The sequence below is a fragment of the Taudactylus pleione genome, unplaced genomic scaffold, assembly GCF_031769625.1.
Source record: "Taudactylus pleione unplaced genomic scaffold, aTauple2 ptg000179l, whole genome shotgun sequence".
Classification (NCBI taxonomy): Eukaryota; Metazoa; Chordata; class Amphibia; order Anura; family Myobatrachidae; genus Taudactylus; species Taudactylus pleione.
The window spans coordinates 13,622,179-13,646,938 of record NW_028284581.1 but is presented as its reverse complement, the minus strand read 5'-3'; the positions used below and the strand labels follow the sequence as shown (position 1 = coordinate 13,646,938).

Here is a 24,760-nt window from a genome sequence, read left to right as displayed (position 1 = left end):
TCTTAATAGAACTCCCATCTTAGTAAATTTACCCCTAAGTATACACACTCAGCATTACACAATGTAGCACTAGTCTAATAGTAGACTATTATATGTGTATATAATATATATATATATATATACACATATATATGCACATATATATATATAATGTCACATATATATTTTTACATTTAGAATTGTGTTCACAAATAACAGTGCCAAATTTATTTATATTAGTGAACATCACAAATTCATGTGTCTTTAGCAGTGCCAAATAAATATTTTATTGGACATTGTGAATCTATGTATGTTTCTTTGATAAATCAGAAATTCCAACTGATAAATGAAAGATATCTCTAGCATAGGTGATTTACAAAAACATTGCTTTCACACATTTAAAAAAATACATAAATACATAATAGAAAACAGATATTAACTTACTGTGCCCAGTTTCTTAAGAAGATGGCAAAAGAAGTCATCAAGTTCTTTTCCCTCAATGTAACCATTGTCTACATACAAAGAAAATATATGTTTGGTATGTTTAGCAACCAGGAATACACATATTAATCTCACCTATAATTACTGCATACTCTATGAATGTATGTCACATTTATTATTACAGATTATATTATGGCATTCTGTCTAAAATGTAGAGCTGCTCAATTAGAAAAAAATCAATAATCCAGGGTTATACCAGGACTCGTGTTCAGTAATATTTCCTAGTATCCTAAATCTCTTCCCCAATAAAGAACTAAACTAATTTACTCGTAAATGGAACACATGTAATATAATCTGTTTAGTAAATGATATCCTTAAGTGACTGCTGAAAGAAAATGAAAGCTTGCATTAGTTTGTACAAATTACTTTGATTCTTTTTCCAGAGGATAAATGCATATTACTTGCCTGACAAATACCATGTACAAAAGTATTGTATTAAAATAAGTAAAATAATAGTAATATAAGTAACAATTGGTGACAGTGTAACATAGCCATAAAACGATATATTTGGCATAAGTATATTTTTGTTCTACTAAATTAGTTATGTGTGTCTATTCACTTTTCATGATACCATGCATTTAAAACCACTTTGAAGGTCATCTCCTCACCATCAGAATCAAAGCGTTGCCAAATTTCCAGAAACTCCGCAGCATCCAGCTTGAGGAAGGAGCTGTCCATGGTGCTGAAGCAATTGCAGTGCTGAAAGGACCAGCCAGTGTGCAGAACCCGGAGTGCAGCTGAACCGTCTATTTCCACTCTAGCCTTCTGCTCTATTTATAGTTCTTCATTATCTCCTCCCATTAAACACTTGTTGCTCTGCTTACAGGAGGCAGGCTTGCTGCTGAAGCAGGGATGTATCGCATATGCTGAAGAGTAAAGTCCAACGAGCCTTATCAGGATACATATTGTAGGCTAGATGCTCTGCGTCACTCTCATATGTCTAACATCACAGATGAGTTGCACGTACATCAGGTAAAGTGTTTCAGCTCTCAGCAGATACATACTGTACAGTACACACTAGTTTGACTCTCTTCAAGAAATACTTTTTACATCAAGAACCGATGCATTGGCTGATGTAGATGTGTAGGTGTATTGTATTGTAGTATTAATAATATAGAAATAAAGTTACTGCTGAAAAAGGAAATATCCAATATAAAAACTATGTATTATGGCTCAATAAGCTATTTTAAAAATACTGTTAGACTTTTATGTATATATTATAATGCTCATTTAACTGTGAAGTGACATTTTCTGAGCAGTACATAATAAAAATTGTATTTCTTGGTAGCTGCTTTTTTGTATGACATTTTGTTCTGTCCTGTTCCTCTTTTCAATTAGCAGCCTGTTCCCAATGTGGAAAGCATAGCATGCAAAGGACAGGTAAGGCGCACTTTTAGCAGATAGCAGTTTGAGAGGTAAGGTGACTCCTAGCATTGCTGCTCTGAGTTGAGGATTGAAAATATCAATGCAATATTTCCAGTAACAACATTTTTTTGAAGGATTTTATATAATTAAAACTAAAATTAATATAGAGGAAATAAATCAACATACACAATAACTATATACAAGAGTCACAATAAACACAATAAAGTAATTATAGAATTAAGAAGTGATATATGTCTGTTATTTCCCAGTTTTGTTCTATTAATTTTTAAAATTGTAAAGTGCAACGGAATATGCTGCGCTATATAAGAAACTGTTAATAAAATAAATAAATGTCAATAAAAGATAAATGGGGAACAGGATGGATTGAAATGCAGTATTGCATTTTGTGCTATTTGTCTGTCACTATCATTTATAAAAATAAAATCAGATCTTAATATTATTTTGTGTTAAATTTTGAGTAGCTTACACAATTATAATTTTGGAATTGACATTTACAACATCTAAATAAATGACTCAGGGCCTGATTCAGTGGTGGACGCAAAGACAATATTGGACACGGAGCAATTTTTTGGCTCCAAATCAGCATTGGGCATGTGCAGTGATTGCTTAGCGATGGAGGTCGCAGAGTGGATTTATTCGCAAAGTGACAGGTACAGTAGTTAGCGTTTGGGAGAGGTAACAAGGAGTTGATAGAAAAACAAGCATTTTCTGGGATTTTCCTAGTGACCCTCTGCGAATTCGTATGCAGCTGGAGAAGCCCCGGCGTCATAGGTGGGATGCTCATTCTGAGACAGCATAGGCTTGTTCAGAGGTTGGATGTGTGACCGATGTTTCCACTTTTGTACGTAAGCGGTGGATGTGAGACACTGGCAGCGAAAGTCTCTGTGCACAAGACGGAGTCATTAGCATATTGTACAGGATCACAGCAGCGATGACCATTGTGTGCATTTCTGAATCACCCTTTATCTATATTCAACAGACTAAAGAACATTTGCCAAAGTGCAAAATATATGGATATGCAGAGTTTAGTTGTCCATCTGGCACATACATAGGTGTACGTCTCTATTAGCCTGGTATCCAGGGCCGGCGCAACCCGCTCAGCAGATCCTGCACTGCAGGGAGGCACCAGACTGGAGAGGCACTCTCCCTGCAGCTGCTGCTGAGTCAGTTCATGCTTACTATAGAGAAGTGCCGCTGAACCTGAATGGCTCCTCACCCAGTCCCATCCCTTTACTGTTCGTGGGCTGGACCAGTGGGCAGGGTGCCAGATGCCCCCCCCCAGGCCAGTACAATGTAACTTCAAGTGAGGGGTGCAGGAGCTGTGACTGATGGCCGGGTGACCATACTTTATTTTACTTCCTGAGTCCTCTGTACAGCTGCCAGTGCCTGCTCAATGCGGATGCCCCAGTGATCCCTCTCCTCCCTGCCTGAGACTCTGAGTCTCCACCCCCTCCTATCCTCTAGTCTACCCTTTCACTACAATGGTCTCTGTATTCTACTGAATCTCCTGTCCCTTCACCTGAAGTCTCCACCTCCTCCTATCCTCTACCCTGTCTGTCACCACTCTGACTATTCTATGCAATCTATTCACCTCCTGTCCCTAGCCAAGACCCCACCCTCGCCCGAGTCCCCGCTCCCCTCATCTAACCTTTCTGACTATTCTAATCTAGTCCCTCCTGGCTAAGACCACATCCCTTGCCTGAGACCCCACCCTCTTGTAAACACCCTGTTTGACTTTTTAATCTACTCCCTCATGTCCCTTGAAAAAAAACCCACCCCCTTGTCCAGAGCCTCTGCCCTTTCCTAGTCTATCCTCTCTCAGTCTGAATTATTTTGCTGTACCCTGGCCTGGAGCTCTGCAGGGACCAGACACTTCCTCCTTCTGGTTTGTGCTAGTGGAGGTGTGAATATGTTTAAATGTTATCTAAGGTGATGGTATCCAATGGGTAGGGGTGTATTTTTTTTTTTACTTGGGGAGGTTAATACCATCTGTGCTGGGACTGGTGTATTAATGTGTATGTGTGGGTATAATTATTGTTTTTTGTGTGTGTGAGGGGTGTATTCATATTATTTGTTATATGTTGGTCAATGATAGTCTCTGTATTATCTGGTGGTCACTGTTACGCTCTCTTCTTTATCTGGCGGTCACTGCTATGCTCTCTACTTTATTTGGTGGTCACTGCAATGTTCTCTGCATTATCTGGCGGTCACTGCAATGTTCCCTGCATTATATGGTAGTCACTGGGATGTTCCCTATATTATCTGATGGTCACTTCATTAAAAATGCTATTTTATTTGCTGCGAAATTTTAAATGATTTCTGCCATGTTGGTATATGGAACAATAATGCAGATAACATTGTTATATTTTGTATGTGTTACTGATACAAATATTCCTGGTAGTTTGTGCTACTGTAGGTACAGATGTGCCCAGCTAGTTTGTTGCTCATAGCGCATGTTTCAGGGCTCTGTGTCACGCCATGGAACATTACGTGATGGCTGGACTTTGGCGTACCACGGTATTCTTCAATGAAAGATACGCTACGGCATGTAATACAGTGATTAACCGCTGGGTGGTGAATGCTCCACTTTTGTAATTTGTACTGAATACCATACTGTTAAATTGGTTGGATATCACATTCAAGCACTGTATTAGCATGTTCACACAACCAATCTTTTTAATATCACATAAGCTCTTAAAATGGGACTTTAAATCAGTACACATACTGTACATAACTGTACAGTAGTGTAGTTGCTGTGGTGTTATGACGGTATAACCGATACTGTAGATTAATGAGATGCATGCACAGCTTTCAATGAGATGGGATGAATTATTCTCTAATGGTGGGGTACTGTGTATATATGTACTAGTATAATAATTTGAAAGGAAGACACATTTTGAAAGGAAGATACGTGGGTGGAGTGCACAAGAATGAGCCTGCTATGTGCGGTTCTTGATATAGCTGGTGTGTGGGCTAGAGGTTAGGTGATCGCCTTGCAACAGTGCTTGTCCCAGGTTTGAGCCCTGGAAAAGAATAATTTTTTTGCACTCCCGGCGCTGTCCCAGACTTAGACACTATAGTGAAACTAGTAGTGGGCTGTTTAAAAGTGAGGTAGTAAAAACTGATTGTGCAGTTTAAAACACACACTTGCGGCACTGTCGGCACATCAGCGCTGTGGTGGCTGCCAGCTCTGGGGGTTGCAATGGGATCTCTGGTGCATGCCCAGTGGAGCCACTCCATACACCAGTTGTGATATGCTGTAGTGTACTGAGGATCATAGTACTATGCATGCCCAGTGGGTCGTGAGTCACACACAGTGCATCCCAGACTTAAACACTATAGTGATTTCATGAGTTTATCGGGCTGTTTGAAAGGGGTATCTCTGTTTTATAAACTATTTGTGCGTTTTAAGGTGCACAATTGCGGCACTGTCCACACATCGGTGCTGTGGTGGCTGCCAGCTCTGGGGGTTGCAATGGGATCTCTGGTGCATGCCCAGTGAAGCCGCTCCATAAGCCAGTCGCGCTATACTGTGGCATATGGAGGATCATAGTACTACTCATGCCCAGTGGGTCGGGAGTCACACGCAATGAAAATAGGGTATCTGTATTATAAACAGTCAGTTCGTTTTAAGATGCACACTTGTGGCACTGTCAGCGCTGTCCCAGACTTGGACACTATAATGATTTCATGACTTTAGAAATTAGTAGGGGGCTCTGTTTAAAAGTGAGGTCAATGTATTACAAACTGACTGTGCGGTTGATGTCAATGTCGGCACAGTCGGCGCTGTCCCAGACTTGGACACTATAGTGATTTCTTGACTTTAGAAACTAGTAGTGGGCTGTTCGAAAGTGGGGTCTCTATATTACAAACTGACAGTGCGTTTTAAGACGCAAACTTAAGGCACTGTCGGCGTTGTCCCAGACTTGGACAGTATAGTGATTTCATGATTTCAGAAATCAGTAGTGGGCTCTGTTTAAAATTGAGGTCTCTGTATTACAAAATGACTGTGCGATTGAAGTTAATGTTGGCACAGTCGGCGCTGTCCCAGACTTGGACACTATAATGATTTCTTGACTTTAGAAACTAGTAGTGTGCCGCTTGAAATTGGGGTCTCTGTATTACAAACTGAGAGTGTGTTTTAAGATGCACATTTGCGACACTGTTGGCATGTCGCCACTGTCATGGCTGCCAGCTCCAGGGGTTGCAATGGGATCTCTGGCACATGCCCAGGGGAGCTGCTCCATAGGCCAGTCGCACTATGCTGTGGCATATGGAGGATCATAGTACTACGCATGCCCAGTAGGTCGGGTGTCACACAGTGCATCAGGTCCTTTTCCCCAAAGCAAGCAAGAGCCTTTCAGTACCATAATATAGAATGCTTTGTTAGCCATTAAGCAGTCAGCTCAAGGTCTGTCCTTGTGTCCTGAAAAGGCGAGGAGTGGTGACTATTGCCAAGGACACCATCCCCCATCTGCAAGGACAACTAATGTGCCGCTATGAAATTGTATATTACAAACTGACTGTGCGTTTTAAAGCGGACACTTGCGGCACTGTCCCAGACTTAAATACTGTAGAGAATCCATGTCTTACAAACTAGTATTGAGGTCTGAGTCACAGGGGTCCCAGGATTCCAAACTGACTGTACGTTTTAAAGCGCACACTGGCGGCAATGTCCCAGACTTATATACAGTAGAGAATGCATGTTTTAATAACTAGTACTGGGGTCTGAGTCACAGGGGTCCCTGGATTACAAACTCCAGGGCTTGCACATGGTGGAGCCACTCCATAGCCATGTAGCGCCCTGCTAGTCATGCTGTGCTGTGGTGTATGGAGGTTCATAGCACTGCGCATGCCCAGTAGGTCGGAAGTCATACACAGTGCATCAGGTCCCTTCCCCCAAATCAAGCAAGAGCCTTTCTTTACCATAATAAAGGACTCTGTTAGCCATAAGCTCTGTTAGCCATAAGCAGTCAGCTGAAGGTCTGCCCTTGTGTCCTGAAAACTGGAGGAATGGTGACCATTGCCAAGGACACCATCCCCCATCTGCTAGGACAACTAATGTGCTGCTATGAATGTGTCAGTCACTGCGGAACTGCAGAATACAGTGGTGCAGAAAACCATCACTGAACTAGAAGTCAACCCAGAAAGACGTGTCTCTATATTACAAACTGACTGTGCGTTTTAAGATGCACACTTGTGGCTCTGTTGTTGCTGTCCCAGACAGACAATAGTGAATTCTTGACTTTAGAAACTAGTAGTGGGCTCTGTTTAAAAGTGAGGTCTCTGTATTACAAACCGACTGTGCGTTTTAAGATGCACACTTGTGGCACTGTCCCAGACTTAAACATTATAGTGATTTCATGACTAGAAACTAGCAGTGAGATGTTTGAAAATGGGGTTTTAATCCACACACTTGCGGCACATCGGCGCTGTTGTGGCTGCCCGTTCTAGGGGTTGCAATGGGTACATGCCCAGTGGAGCTGCTCCATACTCCAGTCACGCTATGCTGTGGTGTATGGAGGCTCATAGTACACATTGCCTGCTGTAATTTGCAGATGTTACATCACATACACGACAGGTGCAGCTCTTGATATGGATGGTATGTGGGCTAGAGGTTATGAGATTGCCTTGCTGCTGTACAGTGCTTGTCCCGAGGGTTCAAGACCTGGAAAATATATATATATATATATTTTTTTTATTAACCAGCCCCGGACTGCTCAACCAGTCTTGGTTCCAAAAATGACAGAGAAAAAAACGTGTAGGGTTCCACCATCATTTTGGAACCAGCATCTGGCTGCAGGGCCAGTCCTGGATTTAAATATAGGGAGAAAAATGCATAGGGGTCCCCCTATATTTAAAACCAACACTGGACCCAAACCGACCGGGGTGTAATGCCACAGCCAGGAGACCCTATCACCGGGGCTCCACGGCCAAGCATTTGCACCCCAAGCCGGTCAGCCCAAGGTATGGATCTCAGGGGAGGTGGAGTTTCTCCCAAAGAATGAGTCCCCCCTCTCCCAAAACCCCAGGCTTAGGCTGAAGAATGCCAAAAACTTGAAGAACTCGCTCTCGAAGAACCGGAAGAGCGCCAAAACTCGAAGAACTCCCTCTGTGGGAAAAAAAGAAAGTGGTGGGTATGGAGGTAATGTATATAGTTCAAAACTATTGTAATTTAAAGTGGAACTACAAGTGCCAGCATGCCTGCCCTTTGGCACTTGTGGAACTACAAGTGCCAGCAGGCGGCCAGCACCCATACCTCCACTGTAAATTAAATAGTTAAAAAAACACAGTACACACCCACCTTTGAAAGTAAAACTTTATTACACACCTACCTACCTCACTCACACATACTGTACTTACCTGCTGCCAGCTGGTCTGTCCCCAGGTGTAGGATTTTTGCTATTCAGTTACAGTTGGTGCAGGTTTTTTTTCTTTTTTGAGTGCTGGGAACTTTTTTCCCTCCAATCCAACCCAGGTAACTTGCAGGGTTTAATACGGGAATAACCTGTGAAACCCTGCAGTGTAAACGGCGCGATCTGGGTCAGGATGAACAGGAGCGTGCTGCCATCCTGGCCGGCTTCAGTGGCACTTGGGAATATCCTGGGTCGGCGCCGGCTAAATGCCGAGTCTGATCCGGATTGGAACCCTGTTCCAACCTCCAGGTCAGACCTGTATTTTAGGTATAAAAGCGTTATTAGTGTTTGTAACTCCCAGCAGCCCCCTCTCCAGCCCCCTATCACACAAAATTGAATATGCCAATATGAACTTGCTCTGTGAGAAGTAAGACACACTGCATCAGGTCCCTTCGCCCAAAGCAAGCAAGAGCCTTTCATTAGCATAATAAAGGACACTTTTTAGCTATTTAAAGGCAAATTCACCTTTCTCTTCTGTAAACTGTTAATTGAAAAAAAAACATGGTGTACAACAAAAACATTTATGAAAAGTAATAAAAATGTTTTAACAAAATGCATAACAAAATAAAAAAAATGTCCACTAAAAGGTGGGCAATCATCCTAAAGAGTGCCAAAACTCGAAGAACTCGCTCTGTGGGAAAAAAAGAGAAAGGAACAGTATTACAACACTAATATACAGTACTGTACAGAACAGTATATTGTAAAATCTTGACATCCACAATGTACTGCACTGTAAGTAGTACATGACTGTATACTGTAGTAGTATGCATTGATGTACTTTACCTTGGGTGTAGCACCATTGGAAGTTGGCCTGTGGGCCTCATGACCCACATGGGCCCCTTTGGTCCAGGCCCCGCGGTCGCACAGGAATTAGCTCTGTTTAAAAAAACAGATATGATGATTGAGTATACACTTTACATTATGCAACATTGTAGAGCTCAAAGAAGAAATACAGGTGCACAACTCCAAATTAACTGATTGATTGATTGATAGATAATCAAATCCAGGACACCCCGCTCTGGATTTGAGCCTTAGTATGTTAGGGACCTGCCCGACAAGAGGTTACCCGGATATGGTGGGCAGGCCCATAACCTTGACCAAGATTATGCCAAAAACCTCTACTATATTTACTGCAAAATGTATTTATTTATATATAATCAGTTAATTTGGAGTTGTGCACCTGTATTTCTTCTTTGTGTATATATCAATGGTCTCCACAGGTAGCACCTCCAATTATATATATATATATATGTCCAGAGTGTGCAGTCTGAGATCCATTTTCTTTGTAAACATTGTAGAGCTGCCACGTAACATTATATACTGTACTGTTGAATTGTAGTGTTACCACTTCACATTAACACATTGTAGTGCCCACAACTCACATAATAAGATATACAGTAATCTGCCTCATGCATGGTGCAAGCTATATATTTTTATTATTTATATTTTTAGGTCACCATATTTTAGAATGCACTGTGGAGCATTGGACAAAATCTGGAAGTCTGGAGCAGCAGCAGAAGAACCTTAAGTCATTACCTAATTGTGACCAATCCATCTCATTGGCTGTGGAACTCCCCGACTCCATAGCCGACTCGTCAATGATTAGCCGACCCACTGGGCATGTGTAGTACTATGATCCTCCATATGCCACGGCATAGCATGACTGGTGTATGGAGCGGCTCCACTAGGCGTGCGCCAGAGATTCCATTGTGTCACACATTGCAGCCCCCAGATCTGGCAGCCACCACAGCGCCGACATGCTGACAGTGCTGCAAGTGTGTGCCTTAAAATCCACAATCAGTTTGTAATACAGAGACCTCACTTTTAAACAGTACCCACTACTAGTTTCTAAAATCATGAAATCACTATAATGTCTGGAACAGCGCCGACAGTGCCGCAAGTGTGTGCATTTTAAAATGCACAGTCAGTTTGTAATACAGAGATCCCTCTCTCAAACAGCCCGCTACTAGTCCCTCAAGTCATGAAATCACTATAGTGTCTAAATCTGGATGCACTGTGTGTGACTCCTGACCCACTGGGCATGCATAGTACTATGATCCTCCATACGTCACAGCATAGCGTGACTGATGTATGGAGCGGCTCCACTGGGCATGCACCAGAGATCCCATTGTGTTGCACATTGGAACCTCCATATCTGTCAGCCACAACAGAGCCAACAGTGCCGCAAGTGTGCACCTTAAAATGCACAGTTTGTAATACAGAGACCTCACTTTTAAACAGAGCCTGCTACTAGTCTCTAAATTCATTAAATCACTATAGTGTCTGGGACAGCGCCGACAGTGCCGCAAGTGTGCATTTTAAAAAGCACAGACAATTTGTAATACAGAAATCCCTCTTTCAAACAGCCCGCTACTAGTCCCAAAAGTCATGAAATCACTAGTCTGGGACAGCACCGACATTGACGCAAGTGTGCAGCTTTAAACGCACAATCAGTGTGTAATAGAGCTGTGCGTGTGTGTGAAATATTTTTATTGAAAAGTACAGGACTCACACACTTAATGATTTAAAACTTTATTAGACATTCTTCTACAGCCCTGATTCCATGAGGAAAACGCTGTACTATATTGTACAGAACCACTGCTTCTGTCAGCCAATCATCAGGCGGTGATATAGAAAATGCATTGGAAATCAGACGCATGCGCTGTGTAGTTTAGAAAAAATGACACCTGGTGGACAAAAGTTGTATTACATGGTATGACTTTTTTCCAGTGCTACGCTATGTTCCATTACATAACATTCTGTGTGGCACGACTCATGGCGTAGTATGTGGCACAAGATGAATGGCATGCTACATGGCATATGGAGCAACAAACTAGCTGGGCACATCTGTAGCAGCCATCCCACCAGGTGCAGAGTCGGTGGAGGTCATGTTCTTATAGAAGATCCAAATTGAGACTTTCCCCCTAATACCAATTTGTAACCTATTTTACTGATATTGGAAGAAGCTTACTAGGAGTGTAAGTGGAGGTCTATGAGCCCCAGTAAAACTCTACTAGACTGACCACCAAACACCTTGCTCCCACATTTTTATTACCAATGTTACCTAATTGTCCTCCTGTATTGCTTTGACACATTCATACTAAGTATTTATATTTGGTAATCTAGACACCATGGGAAACAAACATGTAAATGGTAGGAAAGGCTGCGATGGAAGAACAGGATCACATGACTGAAAGCGCGTATCACATGATTTGCTTAAATTCTGCGCTAGGATGATGCCATATTGACATCTGAGTCCTCTTCAATTATTTGGATGCAGCTGGGGGTCTGGTTTCCTTCAGTACTACTGTGACATGTACAAGGGGCACTACTACTGTGACATGTGTATAAGGGGCTCTACTACTGTGGTATTATGTGTATAAAGGGCACTACTGTGTAGCGTAACGTGAATAAGGGGCACTACTGCATGTTATAATGTGACTAAGGGGGACTACGTGCGGTGTAATGTAAATGAGGTTGAGCTACTGTGTGGCATAATCTGAATTGGGGGTCCTTATACTGTATGTTTTTAAGCCCCTTGTGATACCACACCTCTTCGGGGCATGCTGTCCCTTTATAGAATATGGGTGGTAGGGCAAAAATTTATAGTTTGCAGGTGGACAACGAACACCCTAGCACCGGCCCCTGCTGGTATCCACAACTGATGTGAAAAAAATCAAGTTTATTTGTGGGGTAACATGCTTTAGACTACCTCTCTCTTGATAAATAGTACAGATTTGTAAACTAATAGTAAACATAATAGTAAATTAATAGTCAAATAATACACAGTCTAGTAAACTAAATGCATTTTCCATCCCTTTAATCTCAATTAAATAATCTTGTCTAAAAAGAAACTTAATCTTATGAGTGCATACAGTAGCTACAGTGTAGCCTTCAGTTCTCAAGGGACACAACGATAGGAGAGGTTAGATTCTGCATCCCCTGCACAGATTGCCAACATTGCTCACAAATTTATTCATTCAGTCACTTGGACTCCTTTGTGAAAACACATATTTTGCTTCCTTGAGCCATACTTGTGGACTAAGGGCTTGATTTAGCAAGGATCAAAATTGCAAAGCTGCACGCACGCACATGCACTGCTGAATTAGCCCCTAAGCCCCCTGGACATTTCAGATAAACTGTTTTTAATTGGATTTCTTATACATGCATTACTTTATTGTACAAGATTTATTTTTTATTGCATATACAATAAAATGTGGTTAATTCTGTGAGTTTGTTACAAAACAGATTGCAGATAATTTTTTATTGAAATTATATTAGATATAGAGCCACCTTTTCCTAACACTATACAGTATTTAAATAAGAGCACATGTGGTTTTAAGAATATATACACTAGAGGGTGTCCGCCTCATCTTTTATTTTACATAACTATCTTTACACCATTGATTGGTATAATTGGTGGTAAAGAATAAGATTTTCTGTTCGACATAAAAAAAGAATCTATTCTTTGCCTAACCTGACATAAAAATGTGTCATCACGCGTCTTGCGTCTATGCGACATGTAGCGCGACTAGCTAGTCACGTCTCAAGATGCAGTGTAACATATTCAGTTGCAGCACAGTGTACTGAGACTCAGAAGAGTGTACCTGTAATCAGGGGCGGATTGGGATAGAAAACCAGCCCGGGAAATTTATGGAAGCAGCCCTAATGGCGGCGTGGCTGTGAGGAGGTGGGAGTCCATCGAGGGGGTGGGAAGAAATTAAAGTTTGGAGCTGATTGGCTGGGACTTATCGTTCTCCATTTTATATCTCCCCAAGGTTTAGTGAGTAGACCCCTAAGACTTTAGGCACCATTGGAACTTTCAACAGCCCTAGGCTAGGCGCAGATCATCCATCTAAGTATGGCCTCCAGGAATGTGAGCATTTCAGCGTCTCTATAGCCAACCCCCTGTAACCACCTAACACGTTTCTAATACACTACTCGGTGCATGCATCTGTACCTGCACTGCCGCTCAGACACATGTGCAGATCAAAAACAATGCACAAGAAAAATATAAAACACTCTGCCCTCCACAGAAAAAAAAACCCACATTGAACCCCAACAGGAAAAAAAAAACCATTATCCCCCACAGGAAAACAAATAAAACACATTGGCCCCCACAGGAAAATAATAAAAAAACATATTGGCACTCACAAAAAAAAGAGACACATATTGATCCCCACAGTAAAAAAAAATACACACAATGACACCCGACAGAAAAAAAAACACATAGCCTCCACGGAAAGTAGTAAAACACATTGGCCTCCTCATGAAAAAAATAATCACACATTAGCCTCAACAAGAACAAAATAAAACACACACCAGCTCCCACAGAAAAAAACAAATACATTGGCCCCTACAGAAAACAAACAAACATTGGCCCCCAGAGGTAAAAATACAAAACCTTGTCCTCAGCAAGAACAAAAATAGGGTGCGCAGTGTACGTCCCCACCAGAACTAGCACCAGGAGCACAAACGTCATGAACTCTGCCACCGCTGGGTTCGGGCAGGGAGTAGCAGTAGTGGGAAGCCAGATGGGCGTAGTAATAGCAGTGGGACACATGGGACAGGATTGGAATAGTAGTAGTAGTGGGAAGCAGGGGGATGAATGGGAGTAGTAGTAGTAGTAATGGCAGAGCTGGGGCAGGCTGGGAGTAGTAGTACAGAACAGGGGGCAGGATAGGAGTACTAGTGGAAAGCAGGGGGCAGGATGGGAGTAGTAGTGTGGAGCAGGGGGCAGGATGGCAGTAGTAGCGTGGAGCAAGGGGGCTGGTTGGCAGTAGTGTGGAGCAAGGGGCAGGATGGGAGTAGTGGTGTGGAGCAGGGGGCAGGATGGGAGTAGTGGTGTGGAGCAGGGGGCAGGATGGGAGGCACCCTAAAGGAGCCATCTAACTTTCCTAGCAACCATTCCCACTCGTTTGTCTCTATTTAATTATCATTACTGACTAACACCTACACTCTATTCTTTGGTCTAATACCCCAGATGAGCGCTGAGTACATATTTTCTACTTATACTTGTATATTTTGGAGACAGGACATCTCCCTAGCTACTCCCATACTTGGGATACCCACTGTTGAGCGCTGATGACAATTGTCATTTAGCTTACAGTACAGTATCGTTTTGCTTGCAATTATGGCGCACACAGCGGCCTTATACAAATTGCAAGCTTCTCACACTGCACCAGCTCCTATGCAATAACAGTGAGATTAATCAGGATCATCAGAAAGAGTGTGTAGCGCTTGAATAGACAGCTAATGTAGCATGGCTTTTGTGTCTTATTCAGAACAGGGGTACTGAAGAATAATTTTTAATTTGTTGTCAATGTTATATAATATACAGTATATTTCCATAATGTTAATTTTAGTTTGCTCTGCAAGTAAACTATTGACATTCAATAAATAATTAAAACAAAGTCTATGCACTCTGACGCACATCACTGCAAAATAGAAATGAAGTACAGTAAATGAGTGTACAGAAGTACGTAGCAGCATCTAAAAAAAATAAATAAATATAAAGTATATATATATATATATATATATATATATATAGTATGCAAATGTTGCAGCTGCATACAAGTCCCTGCGACAGTAAAATACTGTATTTTATATTTTCACTGCCGCACTGTTCATAGACGTAGCCGCTATAAAGTCGCAGATGTAAAGTACGGCGAAACACCATAGCAGCAGTGCACAGGGGGAGGGAGTTCTGCGTAAAAGTCGCAAACTTGAGTACTGATATGTTGCACATGCAGTCTTACTGTATAGTACTGTATATTATATAATATTGTTAACAAAATTAAATTTATTCTTCTATATCCATGTCCTCCACAGGAATTGAACCTCAGTTGAAGCCCTGGGCTGAACAGTTTGAGGCTGGTTAATGCTTTGGCAGGGGGACTCCACCCTGTGGGTCTCCCTGACGTGGCATTACTACCCCTGCTGATTCAGCCTGGTGCTGGTTAATGGAAAATAGGTCATAGTGTTCTGTGCATGCTTCTTTTTAAGATGTGATTCATTAGTTTCTTTTTTTAGTTTGGATTTGCATTTGGTTCAGAACACGAAGTACAAAACCAAATGCAATTACACCTGCCAAATCCAACTAACATCAATTTCCAAATCAAAATCGAATGACAGTAAATGAGCATATTATACAGTCGATTTCAGTTGATTACAATAAACATAAAAATCGACCTTTAGTAAATATACCCCATAATCGTTATTCAGTAAAGAAGTCAGTGGTTTTTTTTTGTTTTCATGAATAGCAGGGGTAAATGTAATAGCCTGTGGGCTGCAGGCATTGGTGAGTTCAGTGTGAGACTGGCCGATGTTTTAAAGTAGAAGTCATTAAAAGGCAAAACCAGGTTGATTTTGCCTCTTATATGACTGCTACTTTAAAATATTTACGCACAGAGGGCGTCTGAACGAGCGAACGAAACATGCGCTTGCTATTTTTAAAAAAACGCCCCCTGGCCGTTCGCATCCTACGTCATCTCCGCTATTTATTAGATTAATCGAGTACATCGAAAGGCGTATGAACTGCTCGCAGTGCTTGTGGTAGGATTTTCCTACCACAATCATGCGAGCAGTTCAGGCTAAAAGACAACCAAGTGACGTGGTCGATGACGCTGCTTTGTTAATTACGCACACCCTTAAAACGCCCGTTTTGACCATTTGGCACGCCTGCGTTCAAATCTCCACTCCCCGTTTTCAAGCACCTTCCCCTGTTACCACCCACAAACGCCTCATTCTGTCACTCAAATTAGCAGGCATTCGCTATTTTGCGAGCACACAATTTCCGACCGCAATGACTGGTTCGCGCATGCGTATTACAACCCATAAGCATGCGCAGTTGTGCGAACATCACTCGGAGCAAACGAGCGGCCGCTTACGAGCGGCTCTGAATTAGGCCCAGAACTCGCTGATGCTTGCAGTCCACAGGCTATTACATTTACCCCCATGTCTGTATTGTATTGACATTATATTTTACTAAAAATAGAGATTATGAAATTCCTACATATGTCAATGCTAATATTGGTACCTACTGTATGATGCTTTGTAGTGCTGTTCTACATGTATTTGATATACTCTAGTTGGTGGATGTGCATTCATATGAGTTATAAGATTTCTACTTGCAGAATTGATGTAATCTGCCTGTATAGGTGATGCCCTGTGTTTGTTATAGCATGCATATAATAACTTACCGTTTGATATGTAATACTATTATTTAGGATGTACCCTCTTTTTCTGCTGATAGAATCATGTCACCACTCAGCATGCTTAGATATATTGAGGCTGATTATGAGTCGGAGTGTGCATGCATCTAAGTCACACTGCCATGCATCTAAGTCACACTGCGCATGCATTTGTCACACTGCGCATGCATATAGGTCACACTGCCATGCATCTAAGTCACACTGCACATGATTATAAGTCACACTGCCATGCACCTAAATCACACTGCCATGCACCTAAGTCACACTGCGCATGCCTCTAAGTCACACTGTGCATGCCTCTAAGTCACACTGCCATGCACCTAAGTCACACTGCCATGCACCTAAGTCACACTGCACATGCCTCTAAGTCACACTGCACATGCCTCTAAGTCACACTGCCATGCACCTAAGTCACACTGCCATGCACCTAAGTCACACTATGCATGCATATAAGTCACACTACATATGCATCTAAATCACACTGCACATTCATCTAAGTCACACTGTGCATGCCTTTAAGTCACACTGCCATGCACCTAAGTCACACTGCACATTCATCTAAGTCACACTGCCATGCACCTAAGTCACACTGCGCATGCCTCTAAGTCACACTGCCATGCATATAAGTCACACTACATATGCATCTAAATCACAGAGCACATGCATCTAAGTCACAGTGTGCATGCCTTTAAGTCACACTGCCATGGATCTAAGTCACACTGCGCATGCATATAAGTCACACTGCGCATGCATATAAGTCACACTGCCATGCATCTAAGTCACACTGCGCATGCCTCTAAGTCACACTGCGCGTGCCTCTAAGTCACACTGCCATGCACCTAAGTCACACTGCGCATGCCTCTAAGTCACACTGCCATGCATCTAAGTCACACTGCGCATGCATCTAAGTCACACTGCGCATGCATCTAAGTCACACTGCCATGCACCTAAGTCACACTGCGCATGCATATAAGTCACACTACATATGCATCTAAATCACAGAGCACATGCATCTAAGTCACAGTGTGCATGCCTTTAAGTCACACTGCTGTGCACCTAAGTCACACTGCGCATTCATCTAAGTCACACTGCCATGCACCTAAGTCACACTGCGCATGCATATAAGTCACACTACATATGCATCTAAATCACACAGCACATGCATCTAAGTCACAGTGTGCATGCCTTTAAGTCACACTGCCATGCATCTAAGTCACACTGCCAAGCATCTAAGTCACACTACACATGCATCTAAGTCACACTGCCATGCATCTAAGTCACACTGCCATGCACCTAAGTCACACTGCGCATGCCTCTAAGTCACACTGCCATGCACCTAAGTCACACTGCCTTGCACCTAAGTCACACTGCGCATGCATATAAATCACACTGCCATGCATCTAAGTCACACTGCGCATGCATATAAGTCACACTGTGCATGCCTCTAAGTCACACTGCCATGCACCTAAGTCACACTGTGCATTCCTCTAAGTCACACTGCCATGCATCTAAGTCACACTGCGCATGCATCTAAGTCACACTGCGCATGCATCTAAGTCACACTGTGCATGCATATAAGTCACACTGCCATGCACCTAAGTCACACTGCCATGCACCAAAAATATCTTGATAAAGTACTGGGTGCTGTTTGGTGTTCACAGGGATGTGTAAGTCACACTGCCATGCATATAAGTCACACTGCGCATGCCTCTAAGTCACACTGCGCATGCATATAAGTCACATTACGTATGCATCTAAATCACACAGCACATGCATCTAAGTCACAGTGTGCATGACTTTAAGTCACACTGCCATGGATCTAAGTCACACTGCCATGCATCTAAGTCACACTACGCATGCAAATAAGTCACACTGCACATTCATCTAAGTCACACTGCCATGCACCTAAGTCACACTGCGCATGCCTGTAAGTCACACTGCCATGCACCTAAGTCACACTGCGCATGCATATAAGTCACACTACGTATGCATCTAAATCACACAGCTTAGTGGTTGCGTATAAAGACACTGACAGTGGTTGTTCCAGTCCTTGTACATTCAGATGCACGCTTGTACACCAGGGAAGGGCTTGTAGCGGCATTTGCATAATGTTGCATATGTGTGAATGGCAAAAAACGCAGACACGGACAATGCTGCATGCAAATATCAGCCCCCTTGCCTTTAATATGTCTTTGATATGTATGGTGATGTGATGATGTTTTCTACATACTCTGTGGATAGTAATGCTGAGCACTACCTACCATCAGTTACCTTAGTAGTGAGACTGTGCCTGGTAAAGTCTGGGAGGATAAAGGCCCTCATTCAGAGCCGTTCGTTAGCATCAGTACGCTCGTTGCGTTCCGATGTTGTTAAACCACGCATGCGCCGGTGTTACACTGCGCATGTGCGTACGGCAGATTGCGAGCTTTTTTTGTCTCGTTCGTCAAATAGCGAACAGGAAGTGACATGTGAAATGTGATTGACAGAACAGGCCTTTTTTGGGCGTTGACGTGGGTGGAGATGGAAAAACGCAGGCGTGGCGAGGCGTTTTTGGGGCGTACATAAATTTTCAGATGCGTACATCAAATGTGTTCGTACCAAGTCATACGTCACTGGCTGATCCTCTTTCCGTTCAACTTGCTCGCACAGATTGGGGTGTGGATTACTCGACCACAATGGCGATGGCCTTGTCCTCCGGTCCGGGCCTCCTCGATGTTTCATCGATTTATCACGGCTTGTCAGAAAAACAATCAACTTTGAATTGCAAACCAGCTTGTAAAGTGTTTTGACCAGAGTTTTTTGGTTTAGCACAAAACCGTACGCAGGTGAAAAACTCAGCTGCTAATTTCCGGATTACACAATCAATTAGCATACATTTGTTTGAATGTTTTTTTTTTGGATTTTGGTTTTGTGCTATTGTAACAATAATGTCATCATGTTTGTGTGTATTTTACCATTTTGCTTTTGCAAGGAGAATTTGCATCCTTTTTTTAATTTGACAGTGTCCCCTAAAGAAACCTTTTTTTTATAAACCCATTTTTATTTTTTTTTGGAGGACGTTGTTGGCTTGTGGGCCAGGAATAACTCTAAACCATAATATAGTCACAATACAATGGAGAACATTTTCACAAATTTTAATTTCTGAGACAAATTTATCAAGTTTTGGGGTGCATTTTGCAAATACACTTTTTGGGCAGTGTTAGGCAATAATAACGTAAATAAATCTGTAAAACATATTACCAGTGTTGGCCAACTTAAACAAACACATTAAAAACAATTCACAAGAAAGGAGAGGGAAGTTTTGTCCCTAAAGGAATATGGGGCAAGCACAGAAGGAGTGTGGGAAAAGTAGCCAGTGCTGTCATTGTTTTTTTCCCCGTTTGGCTGGGGTAGGGTGGGCGCCAGACCGGGTCCGGGATGTCATCGGGCTGGCCTGTCCAGAGGCAGATGTTGTGGCCTCTGGACTAGGCACAGGGCTAGGCACATTTGGAGGAATGGCTGTTGTTGGGCCAGAGGTGGAGGATCCTGATGTTCCGGCAGGAAGGGAGGTCGGCTCCACCATGTGCTGGCGAACGAGCTGCTCCAGGGCATTGGCTATTCTGATGTTGGCCCTGGTATTTTCAGCCAGGGCCTGACCAATGGTCACGTTGGCCGCAGCATTTTGCTCCAGGGCCTCAGCCACCCATAGCAGACTGGCGTCCATCCTCTGCAGAATCTCCGTATGGTAATCCGATTTAAAATTGAGTTCTGTGAGGAGGGACACTGCCTGCGATGGGGATTGCCCTGGACTGGCTTCAGCAGGGTCCTCAGCCGGATGTACTGGTTTCTCCCCTGCAGAGCCAGCAGAAATTCTGCGGCCAAGGCTCCCCTCTGGAGCAGACTCATCCGCCTGTGTCTCTGTAAGAAAAAAGAGAAAAGAGGAACATTACAATCTACATATTGTCACAATAACATTTCAGAGTTGGTTACATCACAACATTTACCTGGGACAACATGAGGAGCCGCAAAGCCTGGCATGTCCGTATCCATGTTGGACATGCCAAACACATCCACATCCTGCACACACCCCTGTGCCAGCTTTTCCAAATCATACAACTCCAATGACACAGGGGTGGGACCCCCACCTGCCCCCCTTGCATGCCTAGCCCTGTCAGCCATTTTTTGCTTCAGGCGATATTTGAAGTCTTGCCATCTGTGGGTGAAAAAGTAGGCATTATTCCTGCATTATTTTTCCCTGTTTTTTTTTTTTTTTTAAGTTTTTACTTACCGGCGTTTGACATCCCGGGCTAGACAGACATAATCACCCACCCTATTGACAGCACTGGCTATCTCCTCCCACATTCTCCACTTCTGGCTTACACCCATATTCCTGTCTGCCTGTGGCAGGATGTCCACACACTTCTGAACCAAAACCTCCATCTCCTTTCTTGTGAATTGTGGCTGCCTTTTCTTTTTGCCAGGTTTGGCCGGAATACTGGGCCCAGCAGCCTCTTCCATGTCATCCTCAACACCTATTTACATTAAATTAATTTTAATTTAGATGTCAATCTTTCACTATATTCTGCTTCTAAATAAGCCTTGATTAGAAATGTGAGAAATACTTACCGGCCGCCTCTTGGCCATTGTTTGGCTGGTCTGTAGCCATTTTTCATGCAAAAACAAGAACTACACCAGACCGTTTGTTTTTTTCCGTGACGTATTTATACATGCGTCCTTATTATTCGGCCGCATCATTGATTGTGCGTTCCTATGATCCGTCCTTAATTTGAGCGGGAAAAGAAACACTATTTATGGCTTTTGGCGACTCGAGTCGAGGTGGCGGGTGTTGTTTGTTGGAGGTTATGTTGTTCGGAGTGGATTGTTGGAGGGAGTTGTGTTTGGCGGTTTTTAGGATTGTGTTAGAGGCGGTTTTTTTTGGATAACTTTCCGTTCGCATTTTTTGGTGTGGTTTTTTTAGTTGTGGTGTTTTTTCTGTGTAAGTTTTTTCCCGTCATCCTTTTGTAAAATATGGTGTCCTTTTTTTTTTGTTTGGGCCAAAAATGTATATATTTTTTTTTTTTTGTAGGTTTTTTTTGGCTGTGCCCCAACAACGTTTTCGTTCTGTGACTTCTTTATCGTGTATTGGTAAGTTTTGATTTTAACTTGTTTGTTAAATGTTCATGTCTTGTTCTTCGCATATTTTGGGGTCTTTACGTTTTTTTTCCGGGTTTTTGGGGATGTGAAAAATGTGAACCATTTAGCGCACTTTTGTAGGCTTGATTCCCCTTGTAAAAATGCAAACCATTTAGCGTACTTTTGTAGGCTTGATTCCCCTTGTAAAAATGCGAACCATTTAGCGCACTTTTGTAGGCTTGATTCCCCTTGTAAAAATGCGAACCATTTAGCGTTCAAATTCAGGGTTGTTTTTTGTGTGCCAAATTGTGGAAGTCCTCTCAATGTTGGTTTCCTATTTTTCGAAATGTGTGTTTCCCCCCTTTATTTTTGTGCATTTTCACAAAACAAGATTACAAAATGGCAACCCCAAAATTGTAACTTTTTATGGTCTTTTGAAATGTAGGTTTTTGAAATCATGACAATACCCCGGCATGTAAGCATCTTTGGATTGTATCGTAAAGATAAGTATTTTTTGGACTTTTTTGGGGGCAACATACCTTAACTACAATTCTTACCATTTCAGGTTGATGTTGGTTGTATTATTGTGGCCATGCTGCCAGAAGCCGACCAACCTCAATCTCGTCCCAGGCATAGGCATCGTAGGCGTGCTCAGCCCCAGATATATAGAACACGTGTCACCCTTTTTGGAATGCCCGATGATGAGGTGTTAAGGCGCTACCGTGTTCCGCCCCAAATCATCATAGACACTCTCTCATTAATAGAGAGTGATCTTGAGCGGCAAATTGACAGTCCTACAGCAATACCACCACTTATTGCGGTGTTACATTTATGGCGGTGTTACATTTCTGTGCCTCAGGATCCTTTCAAACCACGGTGGGAATAGTTGCGGGAATCTCCCAATCCTCCTTTTCAAGGATCCTGAGGGCAGTGATGGAGGCCCTTTTCAAGCACCTCCATCATTTTATTAAAATGCCTTTGGATATGGGTGCCCTTAGTGTGGCGAAGGACAATTTTTATCAAATTGCTGGCTTCCCACACATCATAGGGGTTGTGGATGGTACTCACATACCACTTCAGCCTCCAGCACGGCTGGAGGCCATTTTTTGGAACCGAAAACACTATCACTCACTGAATGTAATGATGGTATGTGATGCCTCCCTCCAGATCCTGTCCCTGAGTGCAAAATTACCCGGGAGTGCACATGACTCATTCGTCATCCGTCAATCAGGGATTTTGCATAAATTAAACAACCTACAAGCTGGTGATGCGTGGCTTCTGGGTAAGTGTAGACTTTTTTAAGAAAGCAATGCAAAGCTTGATACACAGTGATCCTGATTTTGTAATTTCTTGTTCACAGGAGACAGTGGCTACCCTTGCACGCCCTGGCTGCTCACTCCTTATTTGGCGCCCACACCAGGGCCACAAAGTGAGTATAATTCCGCACTTACAGCCACCAGGCAAGTGGTGGAGTGCTGTATCAGCCTTTTAAAAGGCTGATTCAGATGCCTCCACCGCTCTGGTGGCGAGCTCATGTATTTGCCGGATATGGTTTCAAAAATTGTGGTCCTGTGTGGGATATTTCACAACATCACCATAAGGAGTGGTGTCCCAATGCAGCCAGAGGATGCCTTGCCTGAGGATGGCCCCCCCGAGGTTGGTCGGAGGTCTGTATGTGGGAGGGCCATACGTGATGATGTTGTGGCACATTTTTTCAGGTAATTATTGTCCAAAATGAAGTTAGATGACACAATGTAGACATGTAATAATGTAATTAACAATTTTAATTTTTGTTTTGTTTGTGTGTTTTATTCCATAATATTTATCGTGAAAACCATAACTACTACCTGTTCGTAAAAAATGACTTCATGTGGACACATTGGATTTAACTTCTGGACCAAATTTGTCGTCAACTCATTTGTGGAATCATGTTGGCATGCTACTTCGTCAAACAGTTCTTGATTGTTTTGTTTTTGTATATTTTTGGTGTAGGCTGTTTTTTGACGAGTGTTTTCACTGTGTGTATTGATTGTCCTTAATCACTTTGTGTTTCTAATTTTCTACTAAATAAATTTTTGTTACGTTATAACAAACATTTCCATTCTAAATTACATGCAAGTGTAACCTGGTTCCCAAAATGGAAACTTGATTAAGGGCTAATCCATTTATGATTTAAATTGTGCAGTATTTTACCATGCTTAGTGGCTCAAATCAAACACCCCAAGGTATTACGGTGAATCAGTATGTTTTGGATTCTCGGCCTAAACAGGTTTCATTTAATATTTACCTAACCCCCCAAAAAATAAAATTATTTATACAAAACAAAAAAACCTATTGGTATTGTTAGGTGTTGAATGTGCCAGCTTACCTAATACAGCATTTCTTTAAAAAACTTGCTGCAATAGTCGACTTAGGTAAGGTTAAACAATATAATATTTACAGAGAAGGAATGAGACTTCAAACAAAACTTTTTTTTTATTTTTTGAAAAAGTGACAAAATTTTGGAAAAGGAAAAGGGAAAAAATTAATGCCGCAGGATCCCTGCCATGTGATCGAGGACCACCAGCATGCCTATAACATGGTCCCTCAGCCTCTCCACACACGCTGCTGCCTCCGTCAGCTGCCTCTGGTCCTCTGTGGGTTTAAAAATTTAGGTTCTTAATAAAAAAAAACATAATTTTGTTTGAGAAACAACTGCCAAAGGAAATGCAACTTTCAAAAAAAATTCAATTTGGACAAACATTACAATTCCAAGCCAACATTCTTTGCCCAAGTAAATTCGAAATAAACACGACATAAACAAGAAATTGAAAAAAAAGAGAAAAACACCGAAAAACTACTTTGGTGGGTACTGTAAACAAGAGATACAAGTATGAGTGTTTGGACATGTGTGATATGTGTAAGGGCCAAACATCATAGACATTTCTAAAACCAGATATATCTAACATTTAAATAAAAAAAATAAAAAAACACAGGCAAAGGAGAACATCCCCCCCAAAAATTGGAAAAAACAAGGTAAAAGGGAAACATACCATTGACAATGCCGCCTGGACCTGAAGCCTCATCATCGTCCTCCTCGGAGGTAGGCCAATGCAGGTCTGTAGGAGGAGGGGTGATTTCTGAAAGGGGGAGAGGGGGTGGAAAAGAGGGGTG

General features: G+C 42.3%; 1 protein-coding gene across 3 annotated transcripts in view; it reads right to left on the bottom strand.

The window, feature by feature from the left end:
- SCGN (secretagogin, EF-hand calcium binding protein) overlaps positions 1-1,214 on the bottom strand; it is a 68,262-nt gene extending 67,048 nt beyond the window's left edge. For all 3 annotated transcript variants that reach the window (XM_088475964.1, XM_088475965.1, XM_088475966.1), the window contains exons 1-2: positions 1,089-1,214; positions 424-491 (exon numbers count right to left, since the gene is read on the bottom strand). In XM_088475964.1, coding sequence (XP_088332090.1) covers positions 424-491; positions 1,089-1,158 — 138 coding nt within the window. In that variant the 5' untranslated portion in view covers positions 1,159-1,214. The remainder of the gene's footprint in view (positions 1-423; positions 492-1,088) is intronic.
- Between the last annotated feature and the right edge of the window lie 23,546 nt (positions 1,215-24,760).